The 16,292-nt window shown below is 40.2% G+C and overlaps 1 protein-coding gene across 1 annotated transcript in view; it reads right to left on the bottom strand.

Annotated features, from left to right (window-relative positions):
* Positions 1–2,972: 2,972 nt before the first annotated feature.
* Positions 2,973–16,292, bottom strand: part of PAPSS1 (3'-phosphoadenosine 5'-phosphosulfate synthase 1) — a 126,013-nt gene continuing 112,693 nt past the window's right edge. The window contains exon 12 of the mRNA XM_068975080.1: positions 2,973–3,641. Within this exon, the coding sequence (XP_068831181.1) occupies positions 3,503–3,641 (139 nt within the window). The 3' untranslated portion in view covers positions 2,973–3,502. The remainder of the gene's footprint in view (positions 3,642–16,292) is intronic.

The raw sequence follows: 16,292 nt of genomic DNA, 5'->3' as shown, positions 1-16,292 counted from the left end.
AAATTGAAGTAGAGTAGATTTACAATGTTTCAGTTCAGTCGCTCAGTCGTGTCCGACTCTTTGCGACCCCATGGACTGCAGTATGCCAGGCCTCCCTGTCAATCACCAACTTCCAGAATTGGCTCAAACTCATGTCCATTGAGTCGGTGATGCCATCCAACCATCTCATCCTCTGTCGTCCCCTTCTCCTCCTGCCCCCGATCCCTCCTAGCATCAGGGTCTTTTCCAAGGAGTCCCAGCTCTTCGTATGAGGTGGCCAAAGTATTGGAGTTTCAGCTTTAGCATCAGTCCTTCCAATGAACACCCAGGACTGATCTCCTTTAGGATGGACTGGTTGGATCTCCTTGCAGTCCAAGGGACTCTCAAGTCTTCTCCAACACCACAGTTTAAAAGCATCAATTCTTCGCCACTCAGCTTTCTTTATAGTCCAACTCTCACAATGTTTCAGGTGTACAGCAAAGTGATTCAGTTATATAGACATGTATATGTATCTATGGGCTTTTTTCAGATTCTTTTCTGTCATAGGTTATAAGACATTGAATACAGTTCCCTGTAGTAATGTGTACCTGTTAATCCCCAGTTCCCAATTTATTCCCTCCCCACCACCCCCCTCCCACCACCTTTCTTTTTCTGGTAACCATAATTTTTTAACAAAGCTGAGTCATTATGGATGCTCAGTGCCGGTGCAGATCTGGGAGATAAAGGTCCGTGATGAGATTTTCCGTTTCTAATTTCAGCTCCTTGAATCCAGGCCTTAAACTCTGATGCCATTTTTCCTATGAATCAGGTAAAATGGGAAATTGGGAAAAAAATGTTCCAGTCTTAACACACCCCTACTCAGTTATGGTCCTCAAGTACTTACCTTTAGGAAGCCCAGCTTTTACCTCAGTCCAGAAAGACTGACTGAGTTAGGTGGGCAGATTGTGTTTGCCACTACTTACATATAATTATATCCAGGGCAAGACTGTGTGGAGGAGGAAATGGAATCCACAGAAATACAAAGAGGATTACAGACCCTCTAAGTAATATACCCCACATATAAAAGCCCAGTGGGCAAATACTTCCTTACTTCATGAGCCAACTCAGCCCTGGATACATATGTGCTAATAAAAATATACCATATGTGGAAAGCATGACTTCTGAATTTTTCCTGATAAAGTATTCAAATGCTAACTTCCAAGAGATGCACATAATTGTTTTCCTCTTGGATGGAAATGAAATGCAAATCCATGGTCTTGATTATCAGAGTGGAATAGAGAATTGACAGATTTAAAACATTATACTTCTGCCAAGATGACTGCACTTTCTTTTACTTCCTTCAAGAAAAAAAATAATTATTTTTCCATTCACTTTTCCAGCTGATGGATAGATAAAAATGGCATTGATATTTCCAAGACCACTTGGCAGGAGAGGCTTGGGATAAGGGTTGAAGGTTTTAAAGATTGGTTTGGGCTCACTTTTATGAACTGGAAAAAATAAAAGTTCTACATATATCATAACTGTAGCTTAAAGACACACATACCAACCTGTGGACTTGTAGAAATCACTGGGTACTTTTATTTTCTTCTCCATCTTTCCAGAACACACAGGTGGCTGGCCAATTCCAAGAACACAGGGTCCTAGAATCACGTTTTTATCATGTGCCTCTCTGGTGGGATGAGGTCAAATACCACAACGGGACTAATTCAGGAACATCAATTATATGATAGAACACAACTCACTCAGGAACAACAATCATATGATAGAACACAAAGCTACTTTTTCAACCACATTTTACCTTAATGCCACTTTCTGTTCTTCATGTTCTCACCTTGATTTTATATTTTTGTAATTTTTAAAGGGTACGTTTTCTGAGTGCCAAGAACTAAAATTCTTTCCTCTATATTTATACGTTTAAAACATGGTAACAGTAGGGTTTCCCTGGCAGTCCAGTGGTGAGGTATCCTCCTGCCAATGCAAGGGACAGGGGTTTGATCCCACATGCTGCAGAGCAACAAAGCCCGAGTGCCTAGAGAAGCGCGAGCCTCAACCACTGAGCCCACGCACCGTAACTATTGAAGCTCATACACTCCAGGGCCCGTGCTCCACAAGAGGGGCCACCACAGTGAGAGGCTTGAGCACTGCAACTGAAAAGAGCCCCCGCTCACCGCAACTAGAGAAAGCTCATGCACAGCAATGAAGACCCAGCACAGTCAGAAGCAAAATAAAATGATAAACCTTTTTTTAAAAATGTAACAGTAAAAATCAACTTCAATTTAGCAGTATCAAGATTTTAATGTGAGATACACATTTTTTTTTTTCTACATGCCACCTGTTATGACCAGGGATCTTAGTAAACAGAAACTCCAGATAATTTAAGCAGCAAAGGAATATATAGGAAAACTGTTGGGTATCTTACAGAACCGATGGAAAAGGCAAGAGAATAAGGCTTAGAAAATGGTCAGGAACGAGAAGTTAGAGGCAGAGGACTCAGCCAAGGCCATTCCACTGGAATATTTGAGAGCTGAATACCATGAGTGCCATCACCACTGGATACTCACTGCCCCCATTGACTCCATCACTGCCACCATAAAACCATGACTCAGTATTCAGGATATTCTACAAAAGCAAACTGGATATGTTGTCCCCTACTCCAGAGGAACTGACTGGCAAACTCTAACATCTCTCCATCATGTCTCTACTACTAGGACCAGCATCTGAGGTATTTAAGAATATTAGAGAGATACTTGGGAAAAACAAGTTGAGGTTTTGGATGGATTGAGAATGCATCATTATTTTCCCACTTAAAAACTCACTATGAAACAGTACTTGGAACCAATTATTAGATGGTTCCTTTCTCCATCAGAAACTTTTTCACATGAAGGATAAGTATGTGTAAACATAACAATATTTTTTAAAAATCACATAAATAAGAAGCCAAAAAGTTTAATTTTATTGAATCAAGAAAGTTCATTCAGAGTTTACATAGATATTAATATACTTTAGATTATAACAGTTAAGAGATCACTAGCTGAGGGGAAGGAAGAAAGCAGTTTATATTTTCACTGTAGGGAAAAAAAAAATTCTAATTGCTACAGATGTCTTATAAAATTCCCAAAACAAGATCTAGCCAAGTTTATTGTTTAGTGAATCTTTTTTTCTTTTTTCAAGAGATGAAAAGTGAGATTCAATGTGTATACTATTGGTTACAACTGGTATAAGAGCTTGAAAAGATGATAAGACAGAAGCATAAATACAAAAAGACAAGGTTTTAAAACTGTACTGTAGGAATATAACTAGAATAAGTTGGAAAAGATACATTAAAACCAGGAGTGTGTTACACTAGTTCAGAACAGAACTCATAAGGCAGACCAAACTGATGCTGTTAATACTTAAGGAAAAGGGTCTGTTTTGGGGATGCATGTCTGGACAGATACCACCACAAAGAAATGCCAACAATAACCACGTGGTCCCCTCTTGTTACTCAGTGTGGTGTCAAAGGTGAACTGACTGGGTGAACGGCTTAAGCCTTCTCCAAGGATTTGTAGTACTCCATCAGCACATCCCAGGCCTTGGGAGCCATGAAACCTTCAGGAGGTTTCTGGCCTTCGCGGGCAAGTTTTCGCATTCGTGTTCCTGAAATAAATTCAAAGTCTTCATGGCTGAAAGGAAGAGAAAAAAGAAAATTATTTCACATTTTAAAAAACTTTGTAAATAGTGAAATTTTTAAAAAGTCTGTTCCTTCTGTTCATGGTAGAGAAGCTTAATGAAAAAGATCTAGATGAAACGTAATACTTATAAACATCAACCTGATTTCAGGTTTGTCACAGAACAAAAAACATCACAGTATCAAAAATCACAAAATAAAACGATGATCGCTTAGATTGCCCTTTTATTGTTGGTTTCGTCGCTAAGTCATGTCCGACGCTTGTGACCCCATAGACTGTACTCTGCCAGGTTCCACTGTCCATGGCATTTCCCAGGCAAAAATACTGGAGTGGCTTGCCATTTCCAGGAGATCTTCCCAACCCAGGAATTGAACCTGGTTTTCTTGCATTGCAGGCAGATTCTTTACCGACTAAGCTACAAAGGAAGCCCTTTTATAACAGACATATTTCCTTCCCTCTCCCCCAATCCTTGGCAACTAAAAACTAAGAAATAGGATTTTTTTTTTTTTTAGAAAAACATCTAATTCTAGACAGTCTGAATCTGAAAGGCGAAATGCATTTTGGAACAGTAAGATAAAAACTGGAACTTGAAAAATAATAAACAAGTAAGTAGCAATGATTAATATTATTTCATTGATAAGGTATTACACAAAGGCAGTGTTAGCTCTTTTCACCTTCATACCTTCAAAACACACAACAGCCCTTAGACCATTAAGTACAGCGCACTATGGCTAAGACACACAGTGTCTACTGGTAATTTCAACCTTCTCCCTCAAACAAGGGACCGCCTAGGCAGCAGACAAGAACCCAGAGAGAGTTCTAGGTCATTCAACTCACCAGGTCACAAGCCCTGTTTACTCCTCATCAGTGACTGTATGCTTCTTCCTTCCCCACTTTGCTATCTGTGGAGTTAACTTGGGAATCAAATGAAATCATAAACTCCCAAGTGGTCCTTGCTTCTACAGGTATGCCAGGTATGTTTTAACTAATCATTCGGTTTCTAGGGATCTGTGTAAAGGAAATAACTGGAGAGGCCTGCAAACATTATGCATAAAGATAGTTATTTAAAGTTGTTTTAAACATTGTAAATGATGACATCCATGGGATTCTCCAGGCAAGAATACTGGAGTGGGTTGCCATTTCCTTCTCCAGGAGATCTTCCCAACCCAGGGATTGAACCCAGGTCTCCCACATTGTAGGCAGACGCTTTACCATCTGAGCCACCAGGGAAGTCCATAAATGATGACAGTTGAAGGTTTAAGTACACTATGTACATCCCTGAGTACAGGTACACAGTCATTAGAGTATACTTAAGAACAGAAAAAAATGTAAGTGATGATTCATGAAAAAAAGTAAAATTTTTGTTAAGGCCACAGAGGGGCTAAGGAAGATGACCACAACAGAGGTAAATCCATTGGATAAATAAATAAAAATTTAAATTGTCTTTAATCAATGGTTTCAGTGGCATCACCGACTCAATGGACATGAGTTTGAGCAAACTCCAGAAGATGGTGAAGGACAGGAAGCCTGGCGTGCTGCAACCCATGGGACCACAAAGAGTCGGACACAACTAAGCAACTGAACAAAAACAAAAGTGGATGAGGAGGAAAGAGATGAAGTGGTAAAGCGGCAGAGATACAGAGTGGAGAAAAGATTTTTCTTTTTTAAAGGAAAAGGGAGGTCTTACCATGTATATAGGCAGAAGAAAATAAGTGGCAAGAATGAGGAAAGGGAGGAGAATGAAAGCCAGGAGAGAGAAACAGCAAAGAAATGAAAGCTGGAGAAGAAAGTCTGGGATGGAGAACACAGAGAAAGAAGCTCTGACAAGGAGAGTGAAGAATGAAGAAAACAGTGATGATCTGTAGTTAGCAAGAGATGAGGTGGTTAATGCAAGATGGTCTCAACCTTCTCAATAAAGATGTAAGATCACCTCCTGAGAGGAACCCAGAACCTGTGTGGCAGGAGCTGATAATAAGATCCATCAGTGCAGTTAAGTGACTTTATCTCCAAGCCAGAGAGGTTACCCCTCCAGGCAGAGCTTAGCAAAGCAGCACCTGGAGAGGAAGTCAAGGGCCGGCAGGGGTCCAGATCTCTCCAACTGTGTCCAGAAACACTCATTCCAACCCAATGTACAACTGATTAGTTTGGCTCACAATCATTTGACAAAAGTTGCTTGAACGTTTCTGTTCCTAAGAAGGTTCACTTAACAATTCCTTCCATAAGCCTCATTAAGGAAAATTATGACTCTAGATCTTTTTGGCCATGTCAGTTTAAAATTTTTATTTCAAAAGAGGAAACCCCATGTCTGTGTAGAAAGTGCCTGTTCCTGATGGCAATGAGAAAGAAAATGAGGGAGCAGCTTGTGGAATAACTCTGTTCTGACTTTGTGATTAAAGGAAAAAAGCCAGACCAATTAAAGTCCTTTCTTTCCTCATAATGCCAAAGAGTGAAATGCAGAAGTCGGCTTGCATTCCTTCTGAAATTGCACTTTGAAACCACAGTCCCTGGGTACCTCTTTTCCGACCCTATTTCACACTCCATCTGCCCCGCATGCCACAAGCATTTCTTCATCACATGAAATGGGAGTTTCTGCTTCCATAAGCTGGTGGTTCCACTCCACCCTGGCTACGGAAAACACATTTATTTCCTTCTGCTTCATACTTGTACCAGAGAAGGCAACGGCACCCCACTCTAGTACTCTTGCCTGGAAAATCCCATGGATGGAGGAGTCTGGTAGGCTGCAGTTCATGGGGTCGCGAAGAGTTGGACTCAACTGAGCGACTTCACTTTGACTTTTCACTTTCATGCATTGGAGAAGGAAATGGCAACCCACTCCAGTGTGCTTGCCTGGAGAATCCCAGGGACAGGGGAGCCTGGTGGGGTGCCGTCTGTGGGGTCGCACAGAGTTGGACACGACTGAAGCGACTTAGCGGCAGCAGCAGCATACTTGTACTTCGATCCATCACACGAGGATTTTATTTTTTTTATCAGAAATCAGGTTCAAGGACTTGACACAAGAGTCACTATCTGTAATCTAATCCCAGTTTTCACAATCACAGCTTTGAATGGATAGCTTTCTACAGAAAAAAATAAAGTAAAAACTGAGCTCTTCCGGGAATGACCTAAAAACTAGCTCTATACCCTACCTGTGAGTAATCGGGAATCTGCCAGAAGGAGGTCAGGCTACTAAACAAAGGACCTAAGGCTTTCACTGGGCTCCCCTAATAGCTCTACTGGTAAAGAATCTGCCCACAATGCAGGAGGCCAGGGTTCGATCCCTGGGTTGGGAAGATCCCCTGGAGGAGGGAGAAGCAATCCACTCCAGTATTCCTATCTGAAGAATCCTCTATGGACAGAGGAGCCTGGCGGGCTGCAGTCCCTGGGGTAGCAAAGAGTCAGACACGATGGAGCAACTAAGTACAGCACAAGCTTTCACTGCAAAGCAATTCCAGATAGCCCATCTGATTATACTCGGTAACGGATATCCGTGGCACCTGAAAAAAGAAACGCAGGTCTGTTTCTTTTTTTTTCCTTTTCAAAACCACTCGGTCACAGAGTCTTACAATCCACAGCTGACAGAACGCCTCCTCTAACACACACACACACTCTCTCTCTCCCCCCCAAAAACAATAAAACACAAAACAAAAAACAACCGAAGGGGAAGGGGTTTTAGGACTCAAGGATGGAAAAGGCACACCAGCCATCAGACTATGTGGGACCCTGGGGCGCAGCATCTTGTCCCATGTACGACACACTAACTACACATGGCCAGCATCTTGACCGACTCCAAAGTACAACAACTCGTGGCCACGTGCTGAAGATTTTAAATCTTTACAACCATCTGCTGTCTCTCACACATGCGACCATCAGAGCCACCAGCAAAAGTTGTTCAGATAGACAAGAAGCTAATCCACGTCTGATAATTCTGGTATGTGAAGTCTTTGAAAACCTACTTGTGCTGAAGGTACTTTCCTTTTTTTTTTTTTTTTCTTTTGTTGGTGCTGTTTCCTTGTGTATTTTATCATTTTTTATTGAAAATGTCTATTAAGCCTGTATAATTATTTGTGGGAATAAGTTGAGGTGGAGGACAAGGGAGTAATAATCCAGTGAGAGTATATATTTGCTTCTGCTGAATGTTTAAGAGGCATGCCCAGTTAAGAACCACCAAAAACTGATTTCACAGCTTGAGGGTTTTTGGGTTGTTGATTTTTTCTGATATAATCCAAGTAATATGAGGGCTTCCCTGGAGGCTCAGTGGTAAAGAACCCACCTGCCAATGTAGGAGACAGGGCTTTGGTACCTGACCCCCTGGAGGAGGAAATGGCAACCCACTCCAGTATTCTTGCCTGGGAAATCCCAGGGACAGAGCAGCCTGGTGGGCCACAGTCCATGTTACAAGAGAATCAGACATGACTTAGTGCCTAAACAACAGCAACAACAAGGTAATCTGCATTTGGCCCTTGTGAGCAGGCCTGAGCTTTGGAGCCTAAAGCTCAGTGCTCTGCTCAGACTCTCAGGTTACAGGAATGGGTGGGGTTCACTTCACATTCCCTCTAAACACCTAAGGTGGGAGGGAGCACCAGCCTAAAGGGAGTGCCTCCTGCTTGACTCCCCGCCCTGGTCAGGACCATGGAAATCAACACTCAAGTTCCCTAGGTTCACCAGGGCAAAAGCAACTTTAATACTCAAGTTAACAGAAGTCTTAACTTTCACTTAATAGTTTACCCTTACAGTCCTTATCATCTTATCAGTGCCATAATACTTTTCTGAAAACATCCTTTAACCAAAATTTTTAGTTAATTTCTTAGGAGAATCAGTCAGTACAATCCAATTTACCTAATTACCCAAAACTTGAACTTCCCAGTATCTAATGTTCACCCTAACAATACTATCTTTTAAAAATCTATTCCAGTTTGTACCTTTCAAAGAACTGCTTTATCTTGTCCCTATCTCATCCTGCTCCTTTCACTCCCTTTTCCTATCCACCCTGGACTTCTCAAGCCCTCTGGGTCTTCTCACCTCAGTACCTTTGCAAGTGCTTATCTCTTTGTCCAGAATGCTATTCAGTTCAGTTCAGTTCAGTCACTCGGTCCTGTCCGACTCTTTGCAACCCCATGGACTGCAGCATGCCAGGCCTCCCTGTCCATCACCAACTCCTGGAGTTTACCCAAACTCAGGTCCACTGAATCTGTGATGCCATCCAACCATCTCATCTGTTGTCCCCTTCTTCTCCTTCCCTCAATCTTTCCCAGGATCAGGGTATTTTTCAAATGAGTCAGCTCTTTGCATCAGGTGGCCAAAGTACTGGAGTTTCAGTTTTAGCATCAGTCCTTCCAATGAACACCCAGGACTGGTCTCTTTAGGATGGACTCGCTGGATCTCCTTGCAGTCCAAGGGACTCTCAAGAGTCTTCTCCAACACCACAGTTCAAAAGTATCAATTCTTCGGCGCTCAGCCTTCTTCACAGTCCAACTCTCACATCCATACATGACTTCTGGAAAAACCATAGCCTTGACTAGATGGACCTTTGTTGACAAAGTAATGTCTCTGCTTTTCAATATGCTGTCTAGGTTGGTCATAACTTTCCTTTCAAGGAGTAAGCATCTTTTAATTTCATGGCTGCAGTCACCATGCAGTGATTTTGGAGCCCCAAAAAATAAAGTCTGACACTGTTTCCACTGTTTCCCCATCTATTTCCCATGAAGTGATGGGACTGGATGCCATGATCTTCGTTTTCTGAATGTTGAGCTTTAAGCCAACTTTTTCACTACCCTCTTTCACTTTCATCAAGAGGCTCTTTAGTTCTTCACTTTCTGCCATAAAGGTGGTGTCATCTGCATATCTGAGGTTATTGATATCTCTCCCGGCAATCTTGATTCCAGCTTGTGCTTCTTCCAGCCCAGCGTTTCTCATGATGTACCCTGCATATAAGTTAAACAAGCAGGGTGACAATATACAGCCTTGATGTACTCCTTTTCCTATCTGGAACCAGTCTGTTGTTCCATGTTCAGTTCTAACTGTTGCTTCCTGACCTGCATACAGGTTTCTCAAGAGGCAGGTCAGGTGGTCTGGTATTCCCATCTCTTTCAGAATTTTCCACAGTTTATTGTGATCCACACAGTCAAAGGCTTTGGCACAGTCTATTATGTCCTTCTTTATCAAGATGCCTATTCATCTTTTGGAACTCAGCCCAAATGTCACCTACTCCAGGAACCCACCCTTGATAACCCAGACTTGGTCAGATAAGTGTTAGCTGAGCTTGCCACAAGTCTTCTGCAAAGCACATGGGACCCTTAGTTAACTGTGTTGTTAGTGGTTTATGGTCTGTCTTCTCCAGAATGTAAGTCCCTGTATCTCTTAAGCCAACAAATCAAGCTTGTTTCCAACCACAGTGCTCACACTTAGCAAGGGCATGTATGCAGTAAAGATCAATATGTAGTTAATAAATGAATAAAAGAACAGTAAAGTTGTTAAGTCTTATCCTAATTTCAATGTAAATGTTGACTTTAAAACAAGATACAGCATATATAAAATATATAATTTGACTTTCAAAAGTATACATAGTACTGTCATTAATTATAATTCAAAGGTATACTAAGATTTTAAATGAGACCTTAGTGTTCTTGCCTGGAGAATCCCAGGGACGGGGGAGCCTGGTGGACTGCCATCTATGGGGTTGCACAGAGTCGGACACAACTGAAGTGACTTAGCAGTAGCAGTATCTGTTAATGGTTATGCAATAACTCCCTATGCAATAAATATAATCTTTATTATTACTGTCTAATAATTATTATCTATGCAATAAAAAAATAAAACTTTTGCCATAAAGTATGTGAAAAATCTACAAGCACAGGACAAGACTCATTGGAAAATTCATGCAATTGCTATCAGACTTCCACAAGTTTTCAAAAGAAACATCAAAATCAGTAAAAACATTTTATGAAATAATGGCAGACAGCTCCCCAGTACTTTAACAGAAATATTTATGTGTGGCGAAGACTTCAGTTCAGTTCAGTCACTCAGTCGTGTCCAACTCTTTGCGACCCCATGAATCGCAACACGCCAGGCCTCCCTGTCCATCACCAGCTCCCGGAGTTCACTCAAACTCACATCCATCGAGTCGGTGATGCCATCCAGCCATCTCATCCTCCGTCATCCCCTTTTCCTCCTGCCCCCAATCCCTCCCAGCATCAGTCTTTTCCAATGAGTCAAATCTTCGCATGAGGTGGCCAAAGTACTGGAGTTTCAGCTTTAGGATCATTCCTTCCAAAGAATATCCAGGGGTGATCTCCTTTAGAATGAACTGATCTCCTTGAAGTCCAAGGGACTCTCAAGAGTCTCCTCCAACACCACAACAGCAAGAAAGAAAAAAGAATTCACACAAGAAATATTTCAGAGGTCCACATGACAAGACTTGGGTATAAAGAGTGAGGTGAAAGAATAAAGGACTCCAAACATTCTATATAAGAAGAAGAACAAGTAACTAAGGAAATTTAGGATTTAGAGATACATGAAGGGAAAGGTAAAGCTGCTTCTGGACATTTTAAATAATACCATGAAATCTAAGCAGAAACACCCATTAGTGTGTAGACAGGATTCTAAGATGGCCTTTATGACCTTTACCCCATGAAGGTGTCACTAGCATGATATGGCAAAAGGAATTTTGCAGAAGCAATGAAAGTTACTAATCAACTGACCTAAAACAGTGAAATTATGTGAGTGGGCCTAACTAATGAATTAGAGGCCTAATCATTCAAGCCCTCTAAAAGCAAAGAATGTTCTCAGATGACAGGAGTAGTCAGAGATTCGAACCCTCATGGATTTGACCTGAGGGAGGTTCTAACACTGAGATAAAGGGGCCCACAAGGAAAAACCACAATGTGGCTTTGAGCTGCAGAGAATGATCCCCCTATTAACCAGTAAGAAGATGGGGACCCTCAGTCCTATAACCATAAGGAACTGAATTTTTCCAACAAGGGCATCTGGCTTGTCTAAAGGATATCTAAGGTCTATTCCATCTCAAAATTCTAGAAAATATTTAATGTTTATTATTTTTCTTAAAGTCCTGTATTTTGCAATTGGTTCTTCCTTTTTGGATTACCTATTTCTTAAAATCGGAGAAGGAAATGGCAACCCACTCCAGTATTCTTGCCTGGAGAATCCCATGGACATAGGAACTTGGGGGGCCACAGTCCATGGGGAAGCAAAGAGTCGGACACGACTGAGTGACTAACACACACAGATTTTCATTATTATTATATTTGGTGATCTGTGATCTTTTACTACTGTAATGGTCACTCCAGGCTTCTGAGCTAAGGAACAGTGAGGTTATGAATGGGTAATGTTTTAAGCCACTAAATTTGTGTTGTTACAGAGCAATAGAAAGTTAACATAATTAGCAACCTGGAAACACTGAGGAATAGCTTTAAGTGTCACCACACAGAAACCACTAGAGCAGGTGAGCTCTTCTGTGGCAAGTATATGAAAGAGTGAAGAAAGTATGAGAAAAGCCTTGAAGGATGTCTATAAGTAGAGTGCTTTAAAAAAAGAAGACATTAGTAGTAGTACATGATTTAAGGTATACTTCACAATTAAAAATATGAAGGAAATACTCTACTGATAACATGGAAATAACCAAAAGCAAACATTTGTGTCTACCTGTTCCCTCACTGACCCATTTCCACCAGGCACTCTCACTCACAGGCACTCTTTCTTTGGTGAGCTGCTATTTTAAAAATATGAACCAAAATTTTGCATTAACTGGGGCAGGAGGAGAAGGGGATGACAGAGGATGAGATGGTTGGATGGCATCAATGACTCGATGGACGTGAGTCTGAGTGAACTCCGGGAGTTGGTGATAGACAGGGAGGCCTGGCGTGCTGCAATTCATTGGGTCGCAAAGAGTTGGACATGACTAAGCGACTGAACTGAACTGAACTGAACTGCACTGATCCAAATACAAAGAAGAATTATTGCTAAAGGAGAAAAAAATTACAAATAGCTGAATTATCTCTAAAAGTGTGTAATACGATGGAGTATTACTCAGCCGTTAAAAAGAATTCATTTGAATCAGTTCTGATGAGATGGATGAAACTGGAACCGATTATACAGAGTGAAGTAAGCCAGAAAGAAAAACACCAATACAGTATACTAACACATATATATGGAATTTAGAAAGATGGCAATGACGACCCTGTATGCAAGACAGGAAAAAAGACACAGCTGTGTATAACGGACTTTTGGACTCAGAGAGAGAGGGAGAGGGCGGGATGATTTGGGAGAATGGCATTCTATCATGTATACTATCATGTAAGAATTGAATCGCCAGTCTATGTCTGACGCAGGATACAGCATGATTGGGGCTGGTGCATGGGGATCACCCACAGAGATGTTATGGGGAGGGAGGTGGGAGGGGGTTTCATGTTTGGGAACACATGTAAGAATTAAAGATTTAAAAAAAAAAAAAAAAAAAGGAAAAGGAGCAAGAATCTATTTTTAATTCAATGGGAATTTATTGAGAAATTACTTTGTTTCAATTGTATCTGGGAATAAATTGGCAGACATAAATAAACAGCATGTTCACACCAAAAAAAAAAATAAATAAAAAATAAAAAAATAAAAGTGTGTAATAGCTGAAAGAATGGGTTTTAATCTTGTAGTCCTAAAACTAAATTTCCTTGAGTCATTATTACAGCTAATATGAACCTACTTAACTTCCTAAGTATAAACAGATGATTTTTATCATAATTCTTATCAATAATATCTCGCCTGTAATCTTCATGAAGTTTGTTTTTTTTATCCCTAAGCCTTGTTTTACACTGGTATTTAGTCAAATCAAAGCTATAAAATCATTAATTACATAAAAGCTGGCACTGAATAACATCCATTAATCAAACATAAGACAACCTCATATGTGCATAATTAATAACTGTGTTTTCTCACTACATCAAAGACTATCACCTTTCCACGAAATTTTAATCACTTTCCAACATATTCCCATCAACTTAATTATACTTGAACAGGAATATAAAAAATGAGAAAACTAAGGCAGTTTTAAAGCTTCCCAAGTTACAATTTATTAGATTTAGTAACTCAAAAAAAATTCCAAGAAAATGAGCCAGTCATGCAACTAATATAGAATTCATCACTGGAAATTCTTATGAGAACTGATGTAATTATTTAGCTTTTGAATGATTAAAAGAGAGACTTAAAGCAATATTATACAGACTTAACAAAACATGAAAGTTATCAAGGGCTTCCCAGCACATCATTCAACTACATACAGATGGACTCTATGGTCCTGTGTGTGATTAAATCAACTGATCATGCAAGGAAACCACAGTAACAAAACACATCCGCACAAGAAGTGTAAAAGCTCTACTCTAGCTTTGCTTCCTTAACTCATCAAAAGGCAAACTCATCTAAGTTTTAAGTAGTCGGCCACCTGCAGAAGAATTCTACTTCTCACCTCTTACTCTGTGACTAATTGTTACTTTCAGAACGAGGTTTCACTCATAACATTTGTACATAAACCACACAAATAAATTGCATGCGGGGTGAGAAGTGAAGGGTTGCCCTGCCCAGCATTCCACCCCTGGCACTATACATTCTATCGATTTGTAGGAAACCAAGCCTACCCTCAGTGGGGGTTCTCAACGGCAGGAGGAGCTTTCAAAAGAATTGCCAATAGGTAATCTTCTCCAGACTAAGAAAATTAAAATCTCTGATGGTGACCCTACATGTTTTGAACCACAAAAGAACATATTTGAAGCTTTTCGGTTTTTCTTAATATTTTATGTTTTCACTTCAATCACCTATTCAGTAACATAGTTCAAAGTTTACTCTAATTGCTTTTTTCTTATTAGAAATAATTTTTTTTCTTTTTTTTTAAATTTAAATTTATTTATTTTAATTGGAGGCTAATTACTTTACAGTACTGTATTGGTTTTGCCGTACATCAACATGAATCTGCCATGGGTGTACACGTGTTCCCCATCCTGAACCCCACTCCCACCTCCCTCCCTATACCATCCCTCTGGGTCATCCCAGTGGACCAGCCCCAAGCATCCTGTATCCTGCATCGAACCTGGACTGGCGATTTGTTTCTTATATGATATTATACATGATTCAATGCCATTCTCCCAAATCATCCCACCCTCTCTCTCTCCCCAAATTTTCTTTAACCTTCTAAAGCAACTCTTTGGTAGAAAAAGACCCTTTAAAACTCATCACATTGCTTTTCTAGCTGCACTTTTTTTCAGACAGTGAAACTGTAGTATGTGTGTATGCATATGTATATAAGTATATATACATATACATATATAAATACACACAGAGACACATACATCTATTTCTAATATAAATTTATTTAATTGTGTTTAAGCCAAAAAAAAAAACATGCCATGATTTAGAATGATTTCCAGATATTGGCAAACCCTAATTTTGTACAAGGGTAAAAATGGTACATTTCTGGTTTATTGCAAATTCTTCTCATGGTGAGGTTCTGCAGTATACTATAACCTACAAAACAGGCCACATTAAATGAGGACACACGGTTAGGATCAGCATTATTCCTGAATGCAGAGTCAACTGTACAGTATCATGGAAAAAAGGATGAGTTCTCTCAGATGAGAAGTTATAAGACTTAAGTTTCAATCAGCACCCATTAGTACAGATGAACTGAGAAAACAAAAATTTAAACCGAGAGCTGGCCCTCCAAATCCATGGTTTCTACATCCAAGGATTCAAACAGCCTCTGACTAAAAACATTCAGGGGGCAAGAAGAGAATTCTAGAAAGTCCCAAAATGTAAACCTGTAAAACCAAGAGTGGGTTTTCTGAAAGGGTAAAAAAAATCAATAAACCTCTGGCCAAGCTCATCAAGAGGAAAGGAGAAAGGATCCAAATAAACAAAATAAAAAATGAAAGAAGATGAATAACAACTGACACTGAAAAAACACAAAAAGTCAAAATATAAAACTCGAATTTATCACGGGCAGGCAACAATATATATAATTTAAATAGCATTTATATTGTATTTACATAGCATTTATATTGTATTAGGTATTAAAAATACTCTGCTGCTAAGTCACTTCAGTCATGTCCAACTCTGTGTAACCCTATAGACAGCAGCCACCAGGCTCCCCCGTCTCTGGGATTCTCCAGAAAAGAACACTGGAGTGGGTTGCCATTTCCTTCTCCAATGCATGAAAGTGAAGAGTGAAAGTGGAGTCACTCAGTCACGTCCAACTCTTAGTGACCCAATGGACTGCAGCCTACCAGGCTCCTCCGTCCATGGGATTTTCCAGGCAAGAGCACTGGAGTGGGGTGCCATCACTCTAGAGGTAATTTAAAGTCCACAGGAGGATGTGTGTAAGCCATATACAAATACTACACCATTTTATATAAGAGACTCAAGGATCTGAAGGCTTTGCTATCTGTGCAAGGGTCCTGGAACCAATTCTCACAGAAACTAACAGGCAACTACTTGCTCAGCCTAAAGTGTAATTTATACTAAAAAAGCAAGAGTACTAAATAAACAGGTGCAATCTGCATTAAAAAAGTATTAATCAACAAAACATGAAGCTCCTACTAACAAAAAATAGCTAGGAGCTATAGATTCTGGAAAGAACTACGGATTTTGAGC

Source organism: Capricornis sumatraensis, chromosome 7 (assembly GCF_032405125.1).
Source record: "Capricornis sumatraensis isolate serow.1 chromosome 7, serow.2, whole genome shotgun sequence".
Lineage (NCBI taxonomy): Eukaryota > Metazoa > Chordata > Mammalia > Artiodactyla > Bovidae > Capricornis > Capricornis sumatraensis.
Note: the sequence above shows the minus strand (reverse complement) of the source record. Positions and strands in the feature narration are given on the sequence as shown.